Source organism: Thermobia domestica, chromosome 10 (genome assembly GCF_964235325.1).
Source record: "Thermobia domestica chromosome 10, izTheDome1.hap1.1, whole genome shotgun sequence".
NCBI classification, from domain to species: domain Eukaryota; kingdom Metazoa; phylum Arthropoda; class Insecta; order Zygentoma; family Lepismatidae; genus Thermobia; species Thermobia domestica.
Genome location: NC_137463.1, coordinates 147980577 through 148004964, shown reverse-complemented (window position 1 = coordinate 148004964; position 24388 = coordinate 147980577). Strand labels below are relative to the sequence as shown.

Genomic DNA, 24388 nt, shown 5'->3' with positions numbered 1-24388 from the left:
TCCCCTAAATTTTGACATTTAAACACACGCCAAATCAGTTTTGCATATTGATAATCAGTCTCGGAAATTTGTGTTCCATTCAATTTGCTACTAAACGCCTCTCTTCCAGGAAATTCAGTTTCTTTAAATGTATCTAAATTTGTTATGTATTCATAAAAATAAATCCCCTTACGGTGAATTAAAGGAAACTTTTCATCGGAAAAATATTGCTTTGTATAGACAAATTGCTCAGGTTTTAATTTTGACACCAAATTTTCGAGACTATATGGTAGGAATTTAAATAAGTCTACAAAACGTAACTCGATAGGTCTACCATTAAAATTAAAGTGCTTAGAGAATGTTATGTATTTCTCAGTGCTTTCAGCAATTACAAAAATATTTCCAGGGGTGCAACCTAATTCTTTCACAAATAAATGTGCATCATACCCAGACAAATTATGGAAGAAGACAGGGATAAAATTACTTTGACGTTTAATTTGTAAATTACACTTGTTGCATACCGTGGCAATAAATTGACCAGTTAAATGGTTATGATGTTTAACTTTTCTATTGTTACTCGTATATTTACTATCACAAACTGAGCATTCAGTGGATAGGTTAAACTCCTGTAACTGAGAACTATTTAATGGTATTAATGGTTTTTCTTGATCTAATATGTTTATGATTTTTCTTAATTCATTCTCCATAGCAGACATAAACTTCATCGATACATTTTCTCCCTGATAAATAACTAAATCTGATTTCATATAGTTGTTACTCCAACATACAATATAACCAAAACTGCATGGTATATGTTGGTGAATTTGTATTGTATGAGATCCACTTTGTTTATTTATAGGTTTTAATAAACTTTCCATATCTGCAATTATTATTACATCATTCTGTAATAACAATTTCAATTTTCGAAATTTTAAAACTTCTCCTTGTTTCGGCATGTTAATTTTGGTTGGAGTGTGTTCTTTACATAATTTGTCATGTTCATCTAATTTTGATTTGTTATAAAAAGATATTAAACATCGTCTACAAATAAATGTTTGATGACTACCTAACTGATGTCTAACTAAACCATTTAAATTTGTAATTAAACAATAATGAGAGTTTGAATATAATAAATCAATATGTTTACCTACAGCTGTGTTTTCGCTTATACGTAACGGGAAAATAGTTTCATGATCATAGTTAATGCCATATATATTAATGGAAATTTGTTCCTTAGGAAATACGGAATTATACATATGTTCAAATTTGCTTATGTGTTCTATTTCAACGGGAAATTGTATATTGATTTTTTCAAATAATGGTAATAAAGTATTAATATATTGTATGTAATTATTCACACGATATGGATTATCTTTTGTGGGATGCAACACAGCTAGAATACTATACATAAAACTTCTATTATCGTTCTTTTGAATATTTAAAACACATTTTGTGGATAAAATCCATTGAGGCAATTTTACATAAGTTTTCTCTTTATGACTCTTCAATAACGCATTGATATTTTTTATTATACAATAATGAGAGTTTAAATATAATAAATCAATATGTTTACCTACAGCTGTGTTTTCGCTTATACGTAACGGGAAAATAGTTTCATGATCATAGTTAATGCCATATATATTAATGGAAATTTGTTCCTTAGGAAATACAGAATTATACATATGTTCAAATTTGCTTATGTGTTCTATTTCAACGGGAAACTTTATATTGGTTTTTTCAAATAATGGTAATAAAGTATTAATATATTGTATGTAATTATTCACACGATGTGGATTATCTTTTGTGGGATGCAACGCAGCTGGAATGCAGTACATAAAACATCTATTATCGTTATTTTCAATATTTAAAACACAATTCTTTTTGGATAAAATCCATTGAGGCAATTTTACATAAGTTTTCTCTTTATGACTCTTCAATAACGCATTGAGATTTTTTATAAGACAATAATGACTGTTGCAATTTTCTTCACAATACAGTAAATCTATACGTTTATCTACAGCTGTGTTTTCGCTTATACGTAACGGGAAAATATTTTCATGATCATAGTTAATGCCATATATATTAATGGAAATTTGTTCCTTAGGAAATACGGAATTATACATATGTTCAAATTTGCTTATGTGTTCTATTTCAACGGGAAACTTTATATTGGTTTTTTCAAATAATGGTAATAAAGTATTAATATATTGTATGTAATTATTTACACGATGTGGATTATCTTTTGCGGGATGCAACGCAGCTAGAATACTATACATAAAACATCTATTATCATTATTTTGAATATTTAAAACACATTTCTTTTTGGATAAAATCCATTGAGGTAATTTTATAAAAGAAGAAGCGGAAAGAGGATCATATTTACTGATTTTAATTTCTAAGTGATGGTTTGGTTCAGAACATAAAGACCACCCTGATTTCTTAATTGCTCTATTTTCTTGTTCAACTAAAATTTTATTAAATAGTTTTTCTATTATAGAATTCACATCTGTACTCGGCAAAATAATTTCGTTACCACTATTTACAAAGAATCGACATGTTTCTAAATCTACTGGTTTTACAAAAGTTGTAGCCAAAGAAAAATTTACTTTAAATGCTGAATTATCTTGTTCCTGTTTTAATATATCTAAACAGTCTTTTCTTTTATTCTTTAAAAAACATCCACTATCCTCATTTAAATCAGTATCACATTTTAAAATAATTTTTTTAAAATTATTATTAAATAGAGTATCAGAATTGATAGTATTTGATTTAACCTTTTTTGTTGCCATTTTTTTTAACTAACTCTTCAAAGTTACTATAATAATTTTGAACTGAGTTTTTATAATATAATATTAATATTATTATTATAAAATGTCTTACTTACAAAAGAAAACAAAACCACACTATTAATAAACCACACTAATAATATAAACGCACACACACAAAAAATATCTGAACTTTACGCTTCACACGGTAAACATGAAGTGATTACAAAAAAAAAGTCGGTCAGTCTTTTATACCTGTCTGACCGCATTGCGTAATATTGCGCAATAGTATGAGTCATCCTCGGGAATTCCCCTCTTTTTTTTATACCTTTGTGATTGATTACATTACGTTCAGGGATTCCTATCGTTGAATGACAAGTTATTGTCTGTTAAAGAGAAAACTAGGTCAATGTTTTTTAAAATCCGGATAAATGACGTAATGAGAATTATCTACATATGGCGGAAGTTATTATGTAACTGATAACAAAACACGGAAGTTTCGCATTCTTTAAATAATCATCTCTGCTATGTTCAAATATAGATTAAAACAAGTTCACTCCTTAAAAGAATATTTGCTATAGGGTTCGAATGTATTATCTGTTATGTTCAAATAATGGTTGAAAAATGAGAACGAGTACACCCTCCCTCCGTAGTCTTATGTCTGCTATGTGTTGTTGGAAAATAAGCCATGTTCTTTTATTAGCTGTGCTATCTGCTATGTTAAAATAAGGGTTAGAAAAGAGAACGAGTATGTTACGTAGTTTTATGTGCTCTTCTATCTGTTCGTAATTAACATAGGGGTTGGAAAATATGCTCATAAAAGGGAATGAATACTGATCTTCTGTGTGTTCGTAATTTCTGCTATGTGTTCGTAAGGGTTGGAGAATGAATACACCCCTTAAAATGGAGGTTGTAGTTTTATGTGCTCTTCTATCTGTTCGTAATTAACATAGGGGTTGGAATGAATACACCCTTGCTATGTTATGTACTCTTATGTGTTATCTAATCTTCACTATGTTTCGTAGTCACTGTCTGATGTGCTATGTTAAAATAGGGGTTGGAAAACGAGTACACCCTTAAACAGTGCTCATAAAAGGGAACGAGTTCACCCTGCTATGTTACGTATTCTTATGTCATTTCTGTTATGTTAAAATAGGGGTTGAAAAATATGCTCATAAAAGAGAACGAGTTCACCCTTAAAATGGAGGCCTGCTATGTTAAAATAAGGGTTGAAAAATAAGCCATGCTCTTTTATTAGCTGTGCTATCTGCTATGTTAAAATAGGGGTTGGAAAAGGGAACGAGTTCACCCTTGAAATGTTACGTAGTCTTATGTATTATCTGATCTTCTGTGTGTTCGTAATTTCTGCTATGTGTTCGTAAGGGTTGGAGAATGAATACACCCCTTAAAATGGAGGTTGTAGTTTTATGTGCTCTTCTATCTGTTCGTAATTAACATACATAGGGGTTGGAATGAATACACCCTTGCTATGTTACGTATTCTTATGTATTATCTGTTTATAGTCTCAGTGTACTTTCTGCTATGTTAAAATAGGGGTTAAAAACGAATACACCCCTTCTATGTTTCATATTCTTATCTGTTATCTGTTCTGCTGTGTGTTACGTAGTGTTATGTGTTCGTAGGGGTTGAAAACGAGTACACCCCCTTAAAATGGAGGATGTTGTGTGTTACGTAGTCTCAGTGTAATTTCTGAAATAAACCATTTTCTTTTATTAGCTGTGCTATGTAATTTCTGCTATGGTAAAATAGGGGTTGAAAAATATGCTCATAAAAGAGAACGAGTTCACCCTTAAACAGTGCTCATAAAAGGGAACGAGTTCACCCTGCTATGTTACGTATTCTTATGTCATTTCTGTTATGTTAAAATAGGGGTTGAAAAATATGCTCATAAAAGGGAACGAGTTCACCCCTAAAATGGAGGCCTGCTATGTTAAAATAAGGGTTGAAAAATAAGCCACGCTCTTTTATTAACTGTGCTATCTGCTATGTTAAAATAGGGGTTGGAAAAGGGAATGAATACACCCTTGCTATGTTATGTACTCTTATGTGTTATCTAATCTTCACTATGTTTCGTAGTCACTGTCTGATGTGCTATGTTAAAATAGGGGTTGGAAAACGAGTACACCCCCTAAAAAGTGGTCATAAAAGGGAATGAATACACCCCCTTAAAATGGAGGAGGTCGTAAAAGAGAACGAGTTCACCCCTAAAATGGAGGTTGTAAAAGACCATGGACTCACGTTGTATGGTGGTCAATTCCCAGGGGAGCTCGTAAAAGGGAACGAGTTCACCCTTTAAAAGTGGTCATAAAAGAGAACGAATACACCCCCTTAAAAGTGCTCATAAAAGGGATTAAATTCACCCCTAAATTTTAGGTCGTAAAAGACCGTGGGCTCACGGTGCACGGTGGTCATTTTCTCAGGGGCTCCTGAGTTGTTCTAATATGTTCTATGTTGAGCCAGATCGATCCATTTTCTACTACTGTGGACTAAAAGCCGCTTGCTTTTACTGGAGTGCGGAGCATATTTTTCAAATGCAAGAAGTTAGAAACTAAGAATTAGGGCAACCATAAAGCATAAAAGCAGGAAAAGCATAATAGAATTATCCATCTATTGTTGGTACCATATCTGTGATTTTGACCATTTTACATGTCCGAATTTGGTAATCTTATAAGCATAATTTACAGAAATAGAGCATAAAGCATAATGCTTAGTGCTTCTTATTCCAGAACCGTGTGTATGTCTACAACAAAGAAAAATATGTTAATATATTTTGTGCCAAACAAAAAAATTATCAACAAAGGCTGTTAACTGCCACAAACAATCGAAACCAGCTGCCAATTGCCTTTAAACGTAACAATGGAAAGATCAAGTTCCTCTTCTCTCTGCACCTTCCGCTGAGAAGGATTTTTTTGTTTTCTTGGTTTGTGCTAAAGAGCACACAAGACTGGTTCTACTTATTCCAAGATGCCAAAATCAAAAGTATATGCATCTCAGAGAATAAGATAATTCCCAACTTACCATTTCAAAGCAGAAGGCGGTAATTTATTTTGTACTCTTTATTTTGAATTCATTCAATGTGAGAAAAAGTCTACCGTGCAACTACATGTTTCTTCTTCGAAACACCACTTAAGGAACTGCACAAAACAAGCGTGAAGCAGAAAATAGCGGCAATAATTAGGCCGCCACTCTTCCTCAATTCTTGTAGCTCACGGACAGAAATCAAAACATCAAGAATTTGTTGAAGCTGGTACCCCTCTTTATGTTTTTAGGAATGAAGAGTTCAAAATTTGGATTCAATCATCTACTAACATTGTAACAGCCGCTAGTAAAAGTACATTAAAAAATATATACATATATTGTGCCGATGATCTGAATGAAACAAAATCGAATTGTGAAGGAAAGGATGTTTCTGTGGTCGTTGACGTAACTCCTGATATTAACTAACTAAACTATGGCTTATGGAACCCCGAAGTTCAATGCTGCATTCACAAAAGCTCTTCACCGACTTCTATCCTTAGCCAACTGGATCCAGTTTCTACTTTGTATTCCTATCTCTGCGAGATCCATCCATCTGCGCATAGGTCTTCCTAATTGCCGTTTTCCGATAGGTATTCCAGTCAAAACTTTGAAAGCGTTTCTACTTTCTTCAATCCTAGCTACATAACCTGCCCGCCTAAGCCTCCTAGACTTCATGACCCCCACAATGTTTGGTAAACCGTATAAATTATGTACTTCCTCGTTACGGAGTTTACGCCATTCCTCATTCCCGTTCCTCTTGGGTTCGAATATTCGTCTCATGATCTTGTTCTCCAATACTTTCAGTCTATGTTCTCTCAGAGTAAGCGACCATGTTTCGCAACCATATAGAACAACAGGCATGATGATGGTATTTTAAGCTTAAAATTCGTCGACAGAATTTGCGACGAGAAGAGATTTTGAATTGAATGATAACACGAATTCCCTGCTTTTTGTCGACATTTAATTTCTTCGTGAATATGATTTTCCTCTGTTAATATTGATCCTAGATATTTGAAAACGTTCACTCTATCAAAAGTATTATTTAATATTTTAACGCATCCATAATTTGCTGTATTACAGTCCAGACGCACTTCCATCTATTTGGTTTTCTCTGCATTTGATTCTAAACCCATGCCCATGCAAGAGTTGAATAAGATCTCAGCATTTCTTTCTATTGTTCTCCTGTAATCCCCTATTAAATTTACGTGATCAGCATATGCGTTAGCCTGGTTAATACCGTTCACTCTAGGCCCTGGTTGCTATCTTTGATTTTCCTTATAGCGTATTCCAGGACGAAGTTAAATAGTAATGGCGACAGCGCATCTCTTTGTTTCAGGCCATTTTCGACGTGAAAGCTCGTGGACAAAATTTTTTTTACTTGGACTTTACTTTGGTATTCATTTAAACATATCTTAATTAATCTAATTAGCTTTCTCGGTATTCCAAGTTCTGTAAGAACGTTGTATAATGTTTTTCTCCTAACAGAGTCGTAAGCCTTTCTAAAATCAAGAAATAGTTGATGTACCGGGGTATTGTATTCCCACTTCTTTTCGAGTATTTGGCGAATGGTAAATATTTGATCGATTTCGTTTAAATCCGCACTGATAATCTCCAATAATTTCATCTGCGTATGGGGTCAATCTTGCTAATAGAATATTTGAAAGGATTTTATAGGATATTGACAGAAATGAAATGCCTCGATAATTATTACAATCAGTTTTGTCGCTTTTCTTGTGAACTGGAATAATGATTGGTTCTTTCCACTCTTATTGCAATTCTTCCAGATAAGGAGAATGAGTTTGTGTATCTTGTTCCACAATTTTTCGCCTCCAGCTGAAATTAACTCAACCGGAATTTCGTCTACACCAGGAGATTTGTGCTTCTTTAATTTCTTTATAGCGGTTTCTATTTCTATTCGGTTAGGTTCTGGAATATACGGTTCTGCGGTGTGTGTCTCCTTTTCTCCACGCACATTAGTTTTTGTCTGCGTGTTCACCAAATCGTCAAAGAAATCTTTCCATCTATTTAAGATGCTATTCGCATCAGTGAAAACTGTTCCGTCAGCTTTCTTTAATATATGAACAGGAGGTTGATAGCCTTTCTTAAATTCGTTCATCCCCTTATACATGTCCCGAATGTTTTTACTTTTATTATTATCTACCTTAGCTTTCAAAAAATCGCGTTTCTTTTTTTTAAAAGTTTTGGAAGTTTCCCGCCAGATGTCTACGAAATTGTGTAGTTATTTCATTCGGATTTTGTATCCAACGCAATTTTGTCTGTTTTTTCTTCTCTGCTAGTTTAACCCTTATCCGGGCAAGACATTTTTGTAACGTAAACGGGCAACCGGGGCCTGTGAGGCCCAGTATATATTTTAAGTGCAGAATACACAAAATCAATGCCTATTGTCACTTACTGTTCAGACTAGTCTAAAATGTACCGGTATATATTTTATTCAAGTAGCGAAACTTCGTGTCACGCTTTTGTAAGCCGACCAAGCAGAATAGCAAATCCGGTCCAGACATTTTTGTAACGTAAACGGGCAGCCGGGGACTGTCAGGCCCAGTATATATTTTAAGTGCAGAACCCTCAAAATTCAATGTTTGTTGCCGCATACTGTTCCGACTAAAGGTTACAATAGTCACGTGTTCAATATATAATTATGTGACAATTTGATCTAATATTCGACAGGAATTTCACTAAAGTTATACGGGGCCTCCTAGGTCCCGGTTGCTCGGTTACGTCAGGAAAAGATTTTCAAATTAAAAAAAAAAAAAAAAAAAAGCTTTACCAACTCGATATGTTCATGATTTTAACTTGGACGAAAGATAGAAGAATTCAGTATTTTATGTCTTCGAAATATGTATAGTTATTAAAAAAATTTTAGAAAAATGAAGCTACTGGGCCTGGGAGGCCCCGATTGCCCGGATAAGGATTAATGCATTCCTGGTCGAACCATGGTTTGTTCCTACGTATTTCCGTGTGTCCCAGTTTTTCTTTTGCTGAAAGTTTAATGCCATCTCTAATTGCAATTCAAGTATCCTCAACACTTGTGCACTCCGAATCTTCTAAAGCCGAGAATCTATTCGAAACTTCATTCGGGTATTCCTCTTTTACCTGGCTCTCATCTAATTTCTGTAAATTAAATATCTCCGTCTTCGTACATTGAATATTTCCTTTATTCAACGATAATTTCTCTCTTATTATCGCTGCTACCAGGTAATGATCAATGTCACAGTCAGCTCCTCTAAACGACCGGAAATCAGTTATGCGAGATTGTCTTCTTCTATCTACTAAAACGTGATCAATTTCATTATGCGTTTTTTCGTCTGGTGAGGTCCAAGTGTATTTATGAACGTCGCGATGTGGGAATTTTGTACTCTTCACGATTAGGTTTTTAGATGTTGCAAAGTTCACGAGTGTAACACTGTTGTCATTACTTTCCTTATGCAGACTTTCGTTCCCTATAATCGGTTTGAAAATCCCCGAATAGAATTTTCATATGGTATCAATTGCAGGAGTTGGTCAAGTATCCGTTCCGTTCATTATCTTTTATATCGTCATCCTTATCTTCTGTTGGGGCATGTACATTTAAAACAATAATATCACACCACCGACCCTTAGGAGTAATAAAAAGAAAGTCTGTCAGTAACAAATTCAGCTCCCTTAATGGTTGGTAATATTCGTTTGTGAATGAAAAACCCTGTTCCTAATTGGTGATTTTGATTTCCTTCTCCGTAAAAGAACGTAAAATTTCTGGAATTCACAGATCCATTTCCTTCCCACCTAACTTCCTGAACTCCTACTATGTCCATCCTGTATTTCTCTAACACTCGTTACAGATTTTAACGCGCCTGCCATATAAAGACTTCTAATATTCCATGTTCCAAATCTCATGTCCACTTTCTTCTGCTGAGGTCGCGCCAAGCTATCAGTCCTTGTCCGAGGCTTTTGTGAATATTTCTAAACAAGTGCCCATTTTACAGGATGAGGTTGTTAGCCTTACATGGAGGACCACTCCTTGTCGTCTGTCCGCGACTGGTTATTCACAGTGACGAAGCGTAATCCCACAAGTAGGGTGGGCCCGATAAACTAATATTCCCATTCAGCTCCACTACAAATAGTTTGAAGTGCAGTTCACATTTCTTCTGTTTGGGATTTGCAGAGGAAAATTTCCTCCTCACTTGCTGTTTTCATTTCCTCCATATTTAAAAGAGTAGAGAAAAAGAAAGTACATTCTTACAGTTAGCTGTCAAATTTCTTGGATAACCGTTTGTTACTTGCATCTTCCACTTTGAAGTAAGTACAATACTGCATTTAATTTATGCATCTTGTAATAATAATTTCAATAGAATTGTTAATGCTCAGAAGAAACTTCATTTGAATCAACGCAAAATATTTAATACTGTATTCTATGCAGTGGTATATTTAAGGGGTGGCATCAGGTTTTAAGCACTCACCAAAATGTTATCGTAATTTTTTATTGTTTTATATATATTGCAAATTTTTCACATTTCCGGAGATAAAGTTAGCAACACCCCTTGAAACAAAATCGTAAATACACCTTTGATTCTATGAAATTGAAAACAACTAAAATTACAAATACAGAATTCTGTATTATTATTTTATCCAGTACGGTAGCGTTTTGTAGATTTATACATATGTTTAATGCATCCGACTTACATTTTACAAGCTATTATGGACTAGGCCACCTGTAGGGGAAAGAATACAGCTACTCTGAGTAACTCGTGAGAGTATGTACCAAAATTAATCAAGTTATCACTAATATAAAACTCAATTCCATACAGAAACTTCTTACTTAATATTAAATAAATCATTTAGTAACGTATTAGGATTCAAAGATGTCTTCGACGCTAAAACTAAACTCCCAGAGGTAAGCCTTCGTACCTTTCGAACAATGCGTTCAATCCCAGTGATAATACCTTCGCTACCTAACCAGCATCGTCCATAAGCCTGTCTAGCGAGCTGGTGAGGCTCAGACGGAAGGGTCTTTAAGTGTTTCCAACCCACTATCTTTTACCGATGAAAACGATATTTTGAAGTAATGACTTTATTTTATAAGAAATCAAAGATAAAGAAAATATAAGGGTAGGCCCGGCCTCAGACTCATAGTACGCTTCGCCACTGCTTATTCAGTATATTCGCAGTTAACTTCTATATCTAGAAGCCTTCTCCTCGATCCGCAACCTGAGGACGCACCATGCCGTGGTGACAGGAATCTACATTACACGGAATGTTACACGAACTCTGTAGCGGTTGGTCTCTGTGAGGGAACGTCATTCTATAACGGCCTGTGATTTATTCCTCGTTGGGTGCATTCCTCTACTTTTAATATTAAAATGCAGGCTGGTAGATGAGTGATTGTATAGTGCTTCCGTACCGGTTTTTATTTTGGCTTTAGTGGTTAGGAAAAATACCGTTTCATTAGCCAACAAAAGGACACTAATACACTTTGCACTATCGTTTGCTTGCAGGTCCCCCAGCTCAACCCGCCGGAGTCCACCATGCAATAGTACCGTTTTTTATTGCATACCAGACCCCCGCACAGATACACCTAGAGGCACCCACAAAGCTCACCAGCCACAACAATCACTTCCGACCTGTTAAACCCAGAGTTCGGGAAATAGAACGTGATCGGTAACCCTGTGTAACGGCACACTGATCACATGCATGTTTGGAAGATTATGTTTTCATGCTTGTGGAAGTTCACAAAAACACAGAGATCATGCATTATTAGGTAATTTTATACATATCAATTAAACCATTTTACATGCTTTTCACAATTGTTTTATATATATATATATATATATATATATATATATATATATATATATATATATATATATATATATATATATATATTAATCGTATAAAATCGAGTTTATTCAAGGCCCTCATGTTTTACTCGAACGTTTCGCACTGTTCGTACCGGTAAAAACCCTTTACTCGTTAGCACTTATCTGTTTACGGATGTTCATGTCCGTGAAGAGAAATATCCTTGGCAATCGTCCCTGCACTCTACAATTATCCATGCTCCTTCTCTACTGCTACAAAGCGCAAATAACTCGTAAATCCAATTATTGTGGATTTCAATATATAAATGCCACAAGACACTGTCACAATTCCTTCCTTCTCCGTTCCACGTTACAGCCAGAATGAATTCACTATTGCCCGTCACTTTCCACCGGGGTGCTCCCAGCTACCAACACAACGCAATGGATAACGTAATAGTTGAAAATAGCCATGAAGCACTGTGGTTAAAAATGCATAGGGATTAAATTTACTCTTTGGGTTACATTCCATAACCAGATTTGAAGAAGCGAAGGGATTTTCTGCTTCGCAAAGGCGCACACATTCATACACACTTTGGTCTGTTTGCGAAGAACAATTTCTCAGAGCTTCCTTTATACGAGATTCACTTAAAAAGTTAAAACTTTTCTTCACTAATATTAAATGAGTTATACATTAGTGTTATAACTCCTGATATTAAAAACCGTAAAGTTGTAAATGTTCTTATCCGTCCACTTGGTGAATCTACTGAATGTTTTCGTCTGGTCAGAACAGAAATAGTGCAACGGTGCAACGCAGATGAGATAGTTGACACTACTTGACGCATTAAGTGATAACTAACTAACTAACTAACTAACTCTATGGCCTATGGAACCCGGAGGTTCAGTGCCGCGTTCACAAAAGCTCTCCACTGACTTCTATCCTTAGCTAATTGCATCCAGTTTCTACTTTGTATTCCTATCTCTGCGAGATCCATCTTAATATTGTCCTCCCATCTGCGCCTAGGTCTTCCTAATGGTCGTTTTCCTATGGGTCTACCAGTCAAGACTTTGAAAGCGTTTCTACTTTCTTCCATTCTAGCTACATGACCTGCCCACCTAAGCCTCCTAGACTTGACGACCCTAACAATGTTGGGTAAACCGTATAAACTATGTAGTTCCTCGTTATGAAGCTTCCGCCATTCCCCATTCTCGTTCCTCTTGGGTCCGAATATTCTTCTCAGGATCCTGTTCTCAAATACTTTCAGTCCATGTTCTTCCCTCAGAGTAAGCGACCATGTTTCACAACCATACAGAACAACAGGCATGATTATCGTTTTATATATTTTAAGCTTCAAATTCCTCGACAGAATTCGCGACGACAAGAGATTTTGAACCGAATAGTAACACGAATTCCCTGCTTTTAGTCGACATTTAATTTCTTCGTGAATATGATTTTCGTCTGTTAATATTGATCCTAAATATTTGAAAGTATCCACTTTATCAAAAGTATTATTTAATATTTTAACGCCTCCACAATTTGCCGTATTACGGTCCCGACGCACTTCCATGTATTTAGTTTTCTCTGCATTTACTTCTAAACCCATGTCCCTGCAAGCGTTTAATAAGATCTCTGCATTTCTTTCTACTGTTCTCCTATCATCCCCTATTAAATTTACATCATCAGCATATGCCATAACCTGGTGAATGCCGTTCAACTCTAGGCCCTGGTTGCTATCTTTGATTTTCCTTATGGCGTATTCCAGCACAAAGTTAAATAATAATGGCGACAACGCATCTCCTTGTTTCAGGCCATTTTCGACGTGAAAGCTCGTGGACAAAAATTTTCCTACCCGGACTTTACTTTGGGATTCATTTAAACATATCTTAATTAATCTAATTAGCTTTCTCGGTATTCCAAGTTCTGTAAGAACGTTGTATAATGTTTCTTTCCTAACGGAGTCGTAAGCCTTTCTATAATCAATAAATAGTTGATGTACCGGGGTATTGTATTCCCACTTCTTTTCGAGTATTTGGCGAATGGTAAATATTTGGTCGATAGTTGATCGATTTCGTCTAAATCCGCACTGATAATCTCCAATAATTTCATCTGCGTATGGAGTCAATCTTGCTAACAAAATATTTGAAAGGATTTTATAGGATGTTGACAGAAGAGAAATGCCTCGATAATTATTACAGTCAGTTTTGTCGCCTTTCTTGTGAATTGGAACAATGATTGATTCTTTCCACTCTTGTGGCAATTGTTCCTTGTTCCAGATAAGGAGAATGAGTTTGTGTATCTTGTTCCACAATTTTTCGCCTCCAGCTAAAATTAACTCAGCCGGAATTTCATCTACACCCGGAGATTTGTGTTTCTTCAATTTCTTTATAGCGGCTTCCACTTCTATTCGATTGGGTTCTGGAATATACGGTTCTGCGGTGTGTATCTCCTTTTCTCCACGCACATTAGTTTTTGGCTGCGTGTTCAGCAAATCGTCAAAGAAATCTTTCCATCTATTTAAGAGGCTATCCGTATCGGTGAGAACTGTTCCGTCAGATTTCTTTAATATATAAGCACGAGGTTGATAGCCTTTCTTAAATTCGCTGATCCCCTTATACATGTCCCGAATATTTTTATTTTTACTATTATCTTCAAGTTCCTTAATTTTAGCTTTCAAAAAATCCCGTTTCTTTGTTCTAAAAGTTTTGGAAGTTTCCCGCCTGGTATCTGCGAAATTTTGTGTAGTTTTTTCATTCGGATTTTGTAGCCACCGTAATTTTGCCTGTTTTCTCTTCTCTGCTAGTTTAATGCATTCTTGGTCGAACCATGGTTTGTTCCTACGTATTTCCGCGTGTCCCAATTTTTCTATTGCTGAACTTTTAATGCTATCTCTAATTTCAATCCAAGTATCCTCAACACTAGTGCACTCCGAGTCTTCTAAAACCGCGAATCTATTCGAAACTTCAATCTGGTATTCCTCTCTTACCTGGCTCTCTTCTAATTTCTTTAAATTAAATCTCTCCGTTTTCGGACATTGAATATTACCTTTATTCAACGATAATCTCTCCCGTATTATCGCTACTACCAGGTAGTGATCAGTGTCACAATCAGCCCCTCTAAACGACCGGACGTCAATTATGCTAGATTGTCTTCTTCTATCTACTAAAACGTGATCAATTTGATTATGTGTTTTTCCGTCTGGTGATGTCCAAGTGTATTTATGAACGTCGCGATGTGGGAATTTTGTACTCTTCACGATTAGGTTTTTGGATGTTGCAAAGTTCACGAGTCTAACACCGTTGTCATTATTTTCCTTATGCAAACTTTCGTTCCCTATAATCGGTTTGAAAATATCCTCTCGTCCTACCTTCGCATTGAAATCCCCTAATACAATCTTCATATGGTATCGCGGGAGTTGGTCAAATATCCGTTCCACTTCTTCGTAAAAACTATCTTTTATATCGTCACCCTTATCTTCAGTTGGAGCATGTACATTTAAAACAATAATATCACACCACCGTCCCTTAAGAGTAATAAAAGAAAGTCTGTCAGTAACAAATTCAACCCGTTTAATTGGTGGTAATATTCGCTTGTGAATGAAAAACCCTGTTCCTAACTGGTGATTTTTATTTCCTTCCCCGTAAAAAAACGTAAAATTTCCGGAATTCTCAGATCCATTTCCTTCCCACCTAACTTCCTGAACTCCTACTACGTCCATCCTGTATTTCTCTAACTCACTCGTTACAGATTTTAACGCGCCTGCCCTATAAAGACTTCTAATATTCCATGTTCCAAATCTCATGTCCATTTTCTTTTGCTGATGTCGTGCCAAGTTATCAGTCCTTGTCCGAGGCTTTTGTGAATGTTTCTGAACAGGTACCTTTTTTTTACAGGATGAGGGTGTTAGCCTTACCCAAACCCCCAAGCTGGAGGACCACTCCTAGTCGTCTGTCCGCGACTGCTTATTCAGTATATTCGCAGCTAACCTCTATATCTAGAGGCCTTCTCATCGATCCGCAACCTGAGGACGCGCCATGCCGTGGTGACAGGAACCCACGTTACACGAGTTAAGTGATACTGGTGTTAATAGAAGGCAGTTTTTAGTTCTAATATCTGATAACATCCCATACATGAAAAGCGCTCCTATGCCCTTAGCTGCAGTTGCTCCTAGATTGATGCATTCTACTTGCTGGGCACATATGTTCCACTTATGTGCGTAAGAGATTATAAATAATCTGAAAGTAGCTGATACTTTTATCGCATCAGTTAAATAAGCTTTGACTAAAACACAAACACTAGGCAGAGCGGAAAGTCTGTTGAACCTCTTGTGGGAAGCAGAAAAGATCACCAGTTTGTCTCCGGTGCCAGTGATTAACCTTTGGGGGACTTGCCTCTTGGCAGGAAAATTTCACAATGCTTACTACAGCACATTGCGGAAGTGGATAGAAGGGAAAGATGAAAAAAGAAGTTCTGCTGTGGCAAATCTCAAAAAACTACTTGGAAATGAAGAACAATATCTGAAGTTCCAGCTTAATACCATAGGTATAATTATAGATGTCGTCTGTGAGCAGTTAAAAGTTTTCGAAGCTCATAGTGTGGATGCAAGTCAAGTGTGGCTTATTCTTTCGTCAGTTCAAAAAATTCTTGAAACTTCTGGCGTGCAGTGCAGAAATCTTCCAGGTTATATGAGTGGACATCACGTTGCTACCAAATTTTGGAAACATATTCAGTATCTGGATCCTACCCGCGCAAATCCAAATATCTTTGCTGAAGGTCTACTGATAGAATAGAAGAGTTGTTTTTCTCAGGCTTATATACCTTTGAAAGAATTGTGCATGTATTGTGTAATTCTTCTAGACGAAATAACTTCCGTTTCTCCCTTTTCCTTTTCGAGGAAACATCTGGATAATATTCCAAATTCGAGTACCTTGGCCATGAAAGCATTAACTGTGCCTCCTTCTAGTGCTTCAGTTGAAATGAGCTTCTCCACTCTAAACTGGATTTTAAACCCACACAGATCTTCGTTTATGGAGGAAAATCTTGAAGCTCACTTGTGCCTTGCTTTTAATAGGGAGCTAACAGAAATACTTATACCATCAGCGATAGCGAGGATGAAGAAGATTGAACACAAGAAAATTAAACTTGTTTTCAAATATTAGTATTATCTATTTATGTTGACATGTTAAGTGCAATTTGTTTGAATTCTGAAGTATGTTGTATTGATGTAATTTTAGTAGGAGAAATTAATAGTTTCATTTAGATTTTTAATGCTTGTGTAATAAAAACGAGTAAAATAAAGCAAATATGTAATAGAAATGGGTAAAAATGAAGCATAACTCAAGGAACAGCATATTAAGGCATAATTTAGAAAAAAGCATAATAAACTGTAATGTAAGGAAAATAAAGCATAATATACAGCTATATAAGGGATAAAGGTGGTTGCCCTACTAAGAATTTATCAAGGAAGAGAATTTGATGCTTTATTATAAACAAGAAAACCTGTGACCGGAGTCTTGCTTCTGAACGTTATAAGAACGAGTACGGACGAATACCAAAGACATGTCAGTTGAAAAGTGCAATGCAGTATCGGCGCAACGAAGCCTTAACCTTCTCAGTATCTACAATCTTAACTCTGAATCTATTCCTTCACCGCATTTTGAGTTTTCCATTTTCCAAATTTTATTTTAAACTCGAGTAGGAAAACTCGACGAGGAAGAAACTGTCATTAGTGACAGTTGCCGTGGGCCTTGTTGCACTAGTAAATACTAGTACCACACACTTAGCATGATCAGAGATGTATCCATGGAGGAATGTCTCTCTGGGACACCCTGAGGTTATCTTCAGTTCCAACATCTTTGATTCTGCTGAAGAAGACACCGAAACGTCTATTGACGCAGTTAACAATGGGCGAAAGGTACTAAGATTCATCACGATAGGGAGATTGGTTTTGGTGCTGATGTCGTACTCGTAACGACGTTACTTGAAGATCGAAGATTCTGAAATTTTGTTGGTATGGAAATAAGGATTGTAAAATTCAAAGCTCCAGAAATTCCGTAGTTCCGCCATCTCGATGTCCCAAAATTCCGAAATATCAACGTTGCGATATTTCAGTATGCCGGTTCAACGTTCTGTCGTTGGGCATTCTGAAATTCCAAAATTCGGAAATACCAAAATCCACATATTCTAGAATTCCGAAATTTCGAACTGTAGTTCAGTGGTTCCGGAGGTCCGACCTACTAAATTGCGAGATTTCGAAATGCCGGGCTAAAGTTTCGAGATTCCGAAATCTCGGAATGGGCGAATTTTTAACTGTGATTTCGAGATGGGGTGCTCCCGTTTCCGGAATGATTTGGAATGAAAATCTTCCGCCGATGCACACCATAATTTAGCTTAAGAAATTGGAGCAAAAAAGTTTAATGTGGTGGCTCGTAGCTTTTATATATTGTAATAATTTTTGGAATTATTTTCAAGAACGCAACACTTTCTATCGTTTCCATTCGAGCTACACTAAACACGGAGAAAAGTACAATAATTACGAAAAATTGTCAGTTAGAGTATTGTGTATCCAAAAGATCTTTGTACATGGATGTACATATAGTGTGTGTAACGAAAAGGTCGGGACAGTGGAATATCTAGAGAAAAACAGTTGAGATTCAAAAACCGCGAAACACGTATCCAATATTTTAAAAAGGTCTATTCAGCTAACATAAAATGAAGTTGCCCTTCCCCTCCCTGACGGGATGAGGTGGGGGCAACTTTAAAATTTTAAATAGAAACCCCCTATTTTTATTGCAGATTCGGATTCTGCGACGAAAAATAACCAACTTTTGCTGGAAGTACTTTTTCGTTATCTTTCGAGATGGCGCTGTATTCGCAAAAAATGAATATCATCGTACCGACGTTCCCTAACTTTGCGATCTGAAATATTTCTGAAATGGAAAAAAATGTGACAAATCTAATTACGCAACTGTGTACCCATGTCAAGGGCCTATACAATTCTGTGACCAACAAGTCCCCCAGAGGACCTATCATAGGGTCCCAGTGGCCAACTTGAATATTTCAGATAGAAACCCGCTTTTTCATTGCAGATTCTGATTCCGGGAATGAAACTAAGAAACTTTTACTTGAAGCACCTGTAACGAAACTCTCTTAATCCCCTTTCTTTCAGAATGACCACCCCGGGCCAAAATCCGTACTTGAAAGAATAAGCGAACAGCACACATCTAACCTTCAAAATACAGACCTGCCCACCGGGGAAATAATCCTGAAAAAAGTGAGGAGAGTTTTCGCCGGTACTGTATTAAAAGGCCGCCTAGCGCACCCATATAATGTATATGTATCACTCTCACCTTTGATTCACAAAATTCAAGCAAAAAATCTCAGTTGTTTAAGGAATTTACTTAGCAATGACAACCCTACTACTTCAAAGTAACAAGGATAAACAATTTATTATAAATAAAAAAAATAAAAAAAAATAACTAATAGTACACAAAAGATTAACAATCGGATAATAATAATAATAAAAAAAACAATCCTACAGTTCCTAATGGAAAAACAGCCTAGGATACATTTTTTCTCAAAAAAGCGCCATTCCAACATGGCCTACACAACCTCTAATTTTTGTCTTTCAGTAATCAAATTTTTCAATCAGCAAATTTTTTACACTTGCTCGTGTCTAAATATGTCAATCCTTAAATATTTATGTTTCAAATACATTGAGTATACTCACGGAATCCACTGAGAAACACATTTTTCACCTTTTTTCACACACACACACACAAAAAAAAAACAAAAAACAAAAAAAAACTGATAACTGAATTTAACAAAATGTAAAGAACAAACACTACGTACCTTAAACAGTGACCAACTGACGATCTACGTCAGTTGATCCATGGCTTCCATTCCGGGTTCGAAACCAACCAATCACAATCCGGATTTTAGATCACGAGGGCCTCGTCATTTTACATTACCAGCTGGTACAAGATCTTCGAATATATTTTCTCAATACACTACAAACCTGTTTGAGACCAGAAAGGTAGGATGGAAAAGGGCAATGGGAGAATAAGGTCGTATGTCTCCATAAAATAAAAGATGGCGCCATCTACTCCCTAATAAATCCATAATAAGTTACCTATTTATATATACATACATCACCCAAAATCCACATTACATATTTGTGACAATCCATGTCGTCACACACCTTTTCGTTATTCTACTAGATAGCGCTGTAATCACAAAAAATTAATATCATCGTACCGACGCGATGACTGCTAATTTTGAGACCTAAAATATTTCCGAAATGACCAAAAAAAAAAAAAAAAAAAAAAAAAAGACAAATCTAGTGACGCAAGAATTGTACCCATGTCAGAGGCCTATAAAATTCTGTGAACAATTGTCCCCAGAGGTCCCATCATAGGGCCCAGGGGCCAACTTAAAAATTTCAGATGGAAACCCGCTATTTTTATTGCAGATTTTGATTTTGCGACCGAAAGTACGGAAATTTTATTTGAAGTACTTTTCGTTATCTACCTAGGTGGCGCTGTAATCCCCAAAAAAGAAATATCATGTACTTTACCTGGGATTGATAATAACCTAAATATTTCGAGAAATACACGTGCAATTAAAAAGCATGGAATACGCTACCAATATTTAAAAAGGCTTAGCATAAAACAAAATTGCTTTGATTTACATTTTTATGTGACGGTTATAAACCTTTACGAGATGGAAAGGAAAGTGTTTGTGCTTTACAAGGAGACACATCTTCCCTTGAATTGTAAAGAACAAGTAGACCAATATGTTCGTTAAATATCACGTGACACAGATAGATTAAATAAAATCATTATTTCACACTAGTACGAAAAAACACAAAAATGACAGATTTCACAGGAAAACAAATTTACAAAACGATGATAAATCACAAAGAAATTTAATTGATATACAAGGGTATTGTAAATGATCTTCTCGATTTCACAGGTTAATAACTAATGTTTTACTCATAATGACATGCAGCTTATGTTAAATGAGAGAAAACTCAAGATTTTTTTTTTTTTTTTGTTTATAAACACATGTGTGTTATGTTACTTGTCAAAGATGCTCAAGATGAGGGCCATTTGTTATTCAACATACATCAGTCTGATAGTCTAATTCTTGGCACACTCTTTACTACATCTCAGAGTCAGTAGATCCACCTGCTTTTTAAATACTTTCTCAAAGTTAAGTTAAATTCTTAAGGAAGTGTGGCTGATACACTTGGATTTAACATAACTCTAACTTCATTGAATATTAACTGCATTCCGTTTCACATAAAATTCGAGAATAAAGAACGTTGTCCTGTCTTCGTTTCCTGCTATTTTTAATTTACTGTTACGCTAGCTGCGGAATGCGTAACTACACATAAGCTTTACCAGCCACGTACTGTTTTCCCGTTTTTCTCGCAGAACTTGATTATCGTGAGTCCCCTTGCCTCTCACGACTTGGTTGTCTATAATTTGCAGATTAACAAAATGTAATTGATGTTTCACAGCATGTGCTCAAACTGCGCACTATTCTTGGTCTGACAGTAAGCAATTCGATGGTAAAAGATAAATAGTGCATTCCTGTGACGTTCAGTTCAGTAAGTGCAACTTCTTCAATAACCCTTTGACGAAGATTATCCAAACTGGTTGGCACTGTTTGGTATACTCGGACACTTGGAAAACCCCAGAAAAAATGTTCTAGTGACGATAAGTCAGGGTAACAGAGAACGAGCGGGCCACTCAACCTCGCCTCTTTTTTTCCCGCCAATCCGTTGTTTAGGAAAATCCGTGTTAAGAAATAGCCGCATATTTATAATGTAGTGTGGTCTTGCACCATCTTGCTGGAACCATCTGTGGACAAAATTGCCTTCTACAGTGTCTCATTGATGGAACTACTTGATTTCGAAGCATCTCCTCACACAGTTAAAAAAATCAAATTGTCATTAATAAAAAGGGGAACAGTTATTGTATTATTTAGCACTGCTTCTCAGCTATTCAACTTTTCACGATTTAGAGTGTGTTTGAAAGGACCAATGAGATTGCTGTCAAATCAAAACCTGCAATTATATATATTAATGTAACCAATTAGGTGGAACGTGGCTTCATCAGAAAATACAATGGTGGTGGTGGATCATCATTGATTTGTTCCATCATATCTTCAGAAAATTCTACACGGTGATCAAAGACATCTTCATTCATCAGATGAATTTTGTATGGGCGAACTTTATATTCTTCAGCATTCTTTTCGCAGACATGTGACTAATCTCATGTTCAGCAGCTATTAAATATATGAATGTTAAGGTGAGTATTTTCAACAAATGAGTGCAACATCAAGCTGTTCGTCGCCAATTTCGGTCGACCAGGAATGTTAAACTCTTTTATAGTTACCGTATCCTCAACGCGTCTTACGATGCACTCGACAGTAGATCTCGAAATGGGATTGTGTGGAACGCTAATTTTTTTTCGTTAAATTCTGCACATGACCTTTCGCAATTGCCCCATCCTTGTATCATCGAGAGCGTTACAACTTTACTTTGAGAGCTCTAATACAAACCAGTTGAAATACATCTTGAGTGTTCAGAGATTTTCTGTAACAATGATTACTGCTACCGATATCTAATAGCTTCTACGTTACTGGACCGTAATTTACAACCAACGATAAGTATTTATAGAACATGCCATAGGGATGACACATACGTATGTCTTCTGGTCAAATGGTTTGTTCCACTAATTTTATAAAAGCACATTTGCTCTCTTTTCTAATGACTAATTGATCTATCGATCAACTTTACGTATTCACATTTACTTTCACTTCTCAGATGGAATTACATGTAGTTTCAAATCAAATCGTAACTATGAACATCTACATAACCATAACAACAAGCTGATAGTTTCATTTTAAAGTTTAATATATTCACCGATCAACATTACGTGTTCACTTTCACTTTTACCTCTCAGGTAAAATCACATGGTCTATATTCAAATCAAATCGTCATTATAATATCTACATAAACATGACAAAAACGAATAACTTCATTGTCTTTTTACATTATATCCGATTATTAATTGAAACTTCATGTTCCAACGGAGACGTGGCGTTAATCAACTTTCATAGTGTCCACAATCTCACAGAAAAATGTCAGTTCTTGAAGAATATTATTACAAATATGTTCCTAACTATTTGTTTGCAAGTCTTAGCAACAACATACTGCATATCCAATTTTTGAACCAGCTTTTCATTTATCAATCTCAGGTGACGTATAATAATATTATTAAATTGTTATTGTTATTATTATTATTATTGCGATTTATGTATTATCTAGCAGGATAACGAAAAAATACTTAAAGTAAAACTTGCGTATTATTGGTCGCAGAATCCAAATCAGCGTTAAGGTAGAGGGTTTATATTTGAAATTTTGGGGAGAAAAAGGCAACTTCATTTTATGTTAGTTGAATAGATCTTTTAAAATTATTGGACAAGTATTAAAATTGCAAAGTATTTCTCGAGATATCATCAGCCTCAGCTAACGTACGAGCATACGATAATATTCATTTTTTTGCGATTACAGAGCCATCTAGCAGAATAACGAAAAAGGGCTTCAAGTAAAATTTGCTTATTTTCAATCGCAGAATCAGAATCTGCAATAAAAATAGGGGGTTTCTATTTGAAATTTTCAAGTTCACCCCTGGGGCCCTATGATGGGACCTCTGGGGGCACTTGTTGTTCACAGAATTTTATAGGCCCCTGAAATGGGTGCGTTCTTGCGTAACCAGATTTGTCACACTTTTTTCATTTCGGAAATATTTCAGATCGCAAATCTAGGGGACGTCGGTTCGATGATATTGTTTTTGTGATTACAGCGCCATCTAGAAAGTTAACGAAGAAGTACTTCCAGCAAAAGTTGCTTATTTTTGGTCGCAGAATTCGAATCTGCAATAAAAATAGGGAGTTTCTATTTAAAATTTTAAAGTTGCCCCCACTCCCCCCGTTAGGGAGGGGGAGTTCAACTTCGTTTTATGGTAGTTTAATAGATCTCTTTAAAATATTGGATACGTGTTTCGCGGTTTTTAAATGTCAAGTGTTTTTCTCGAAATATTCTACTGTTCCGACCTTTCTGTTACACACTGTATGCATTTTTTAAACAATAATGTTATTTCTTAAAGTAAATTGATTAATGTTTTATTTAATGGGAATTGTTCGGTATTTTATGACTTTCTTTCTTTTATTTATTTTCAGTGGTGTTTTAACTTCTATACAGGAAGTATATAATGAAAATGGAGTGCTCGGCTTTTTCCATGGATTAGTACCAAGGCTACTGGGAGATGTTCTTGCTTTTATATTAGCTAGTTCATTAACCTTTGCAATAAATACTTACCTTATTGAGGACAAGGAACTGAAAAGTTATACTTCAGCTTCGATGTCTGTAAGTAGAATAGATGTAATCATGCCATAGTGTATAGTAAACGAAGTATGTGTCTTAAGTTATGAAATTGTTTTTATATCTAGAAAAAAATCTTGTGACATCTGTTATTTTCGACGCGTCCTAGACTACGAAATAAACTTCGGTTCTCTTAGCTATTCAGTTGATTGTCAGTCATTTTAGCTCAATGTGTTTTCCGTTTGCCTGGCAAGTAAATTTGACTTAAGAAGTTGAGAAATGTGTCAGCGGTGGCGTGTTGTTTGCCACGACTCGATTTTGGTGTTGTTTGCTATGATTTTGCCATAGTATTTGTATCCCAATTTTATCAGATATTAGTATCATAAGATTCACACTCACACCTGGAATAAAAGGAAGGGTTGCC

General features: G+C 35.7%; 1 protein-coding gene across 1 annotated transcript in view; it reads left to right on the top strand.

Moving 5' to 3' along the window:
* The window catches only part of LOC145662762 (mitochondrial carrier homolog 2-like), a 217171-nt gene that overhangs the window by 132087 nt on the left and 60696 nt on the right, over window positions 1–24388 (top strand). Inside the window, exon 4 of the mRNA XM_081728633.1 lies at window positions 23823–24009. Coding sequence (XP_081584759.1) covers window positions 23823–24009 — 187 coding nt within the window. The remainder of the gene's footprint in view (window positions 1–23822; window positions 24010–24388) is intronic.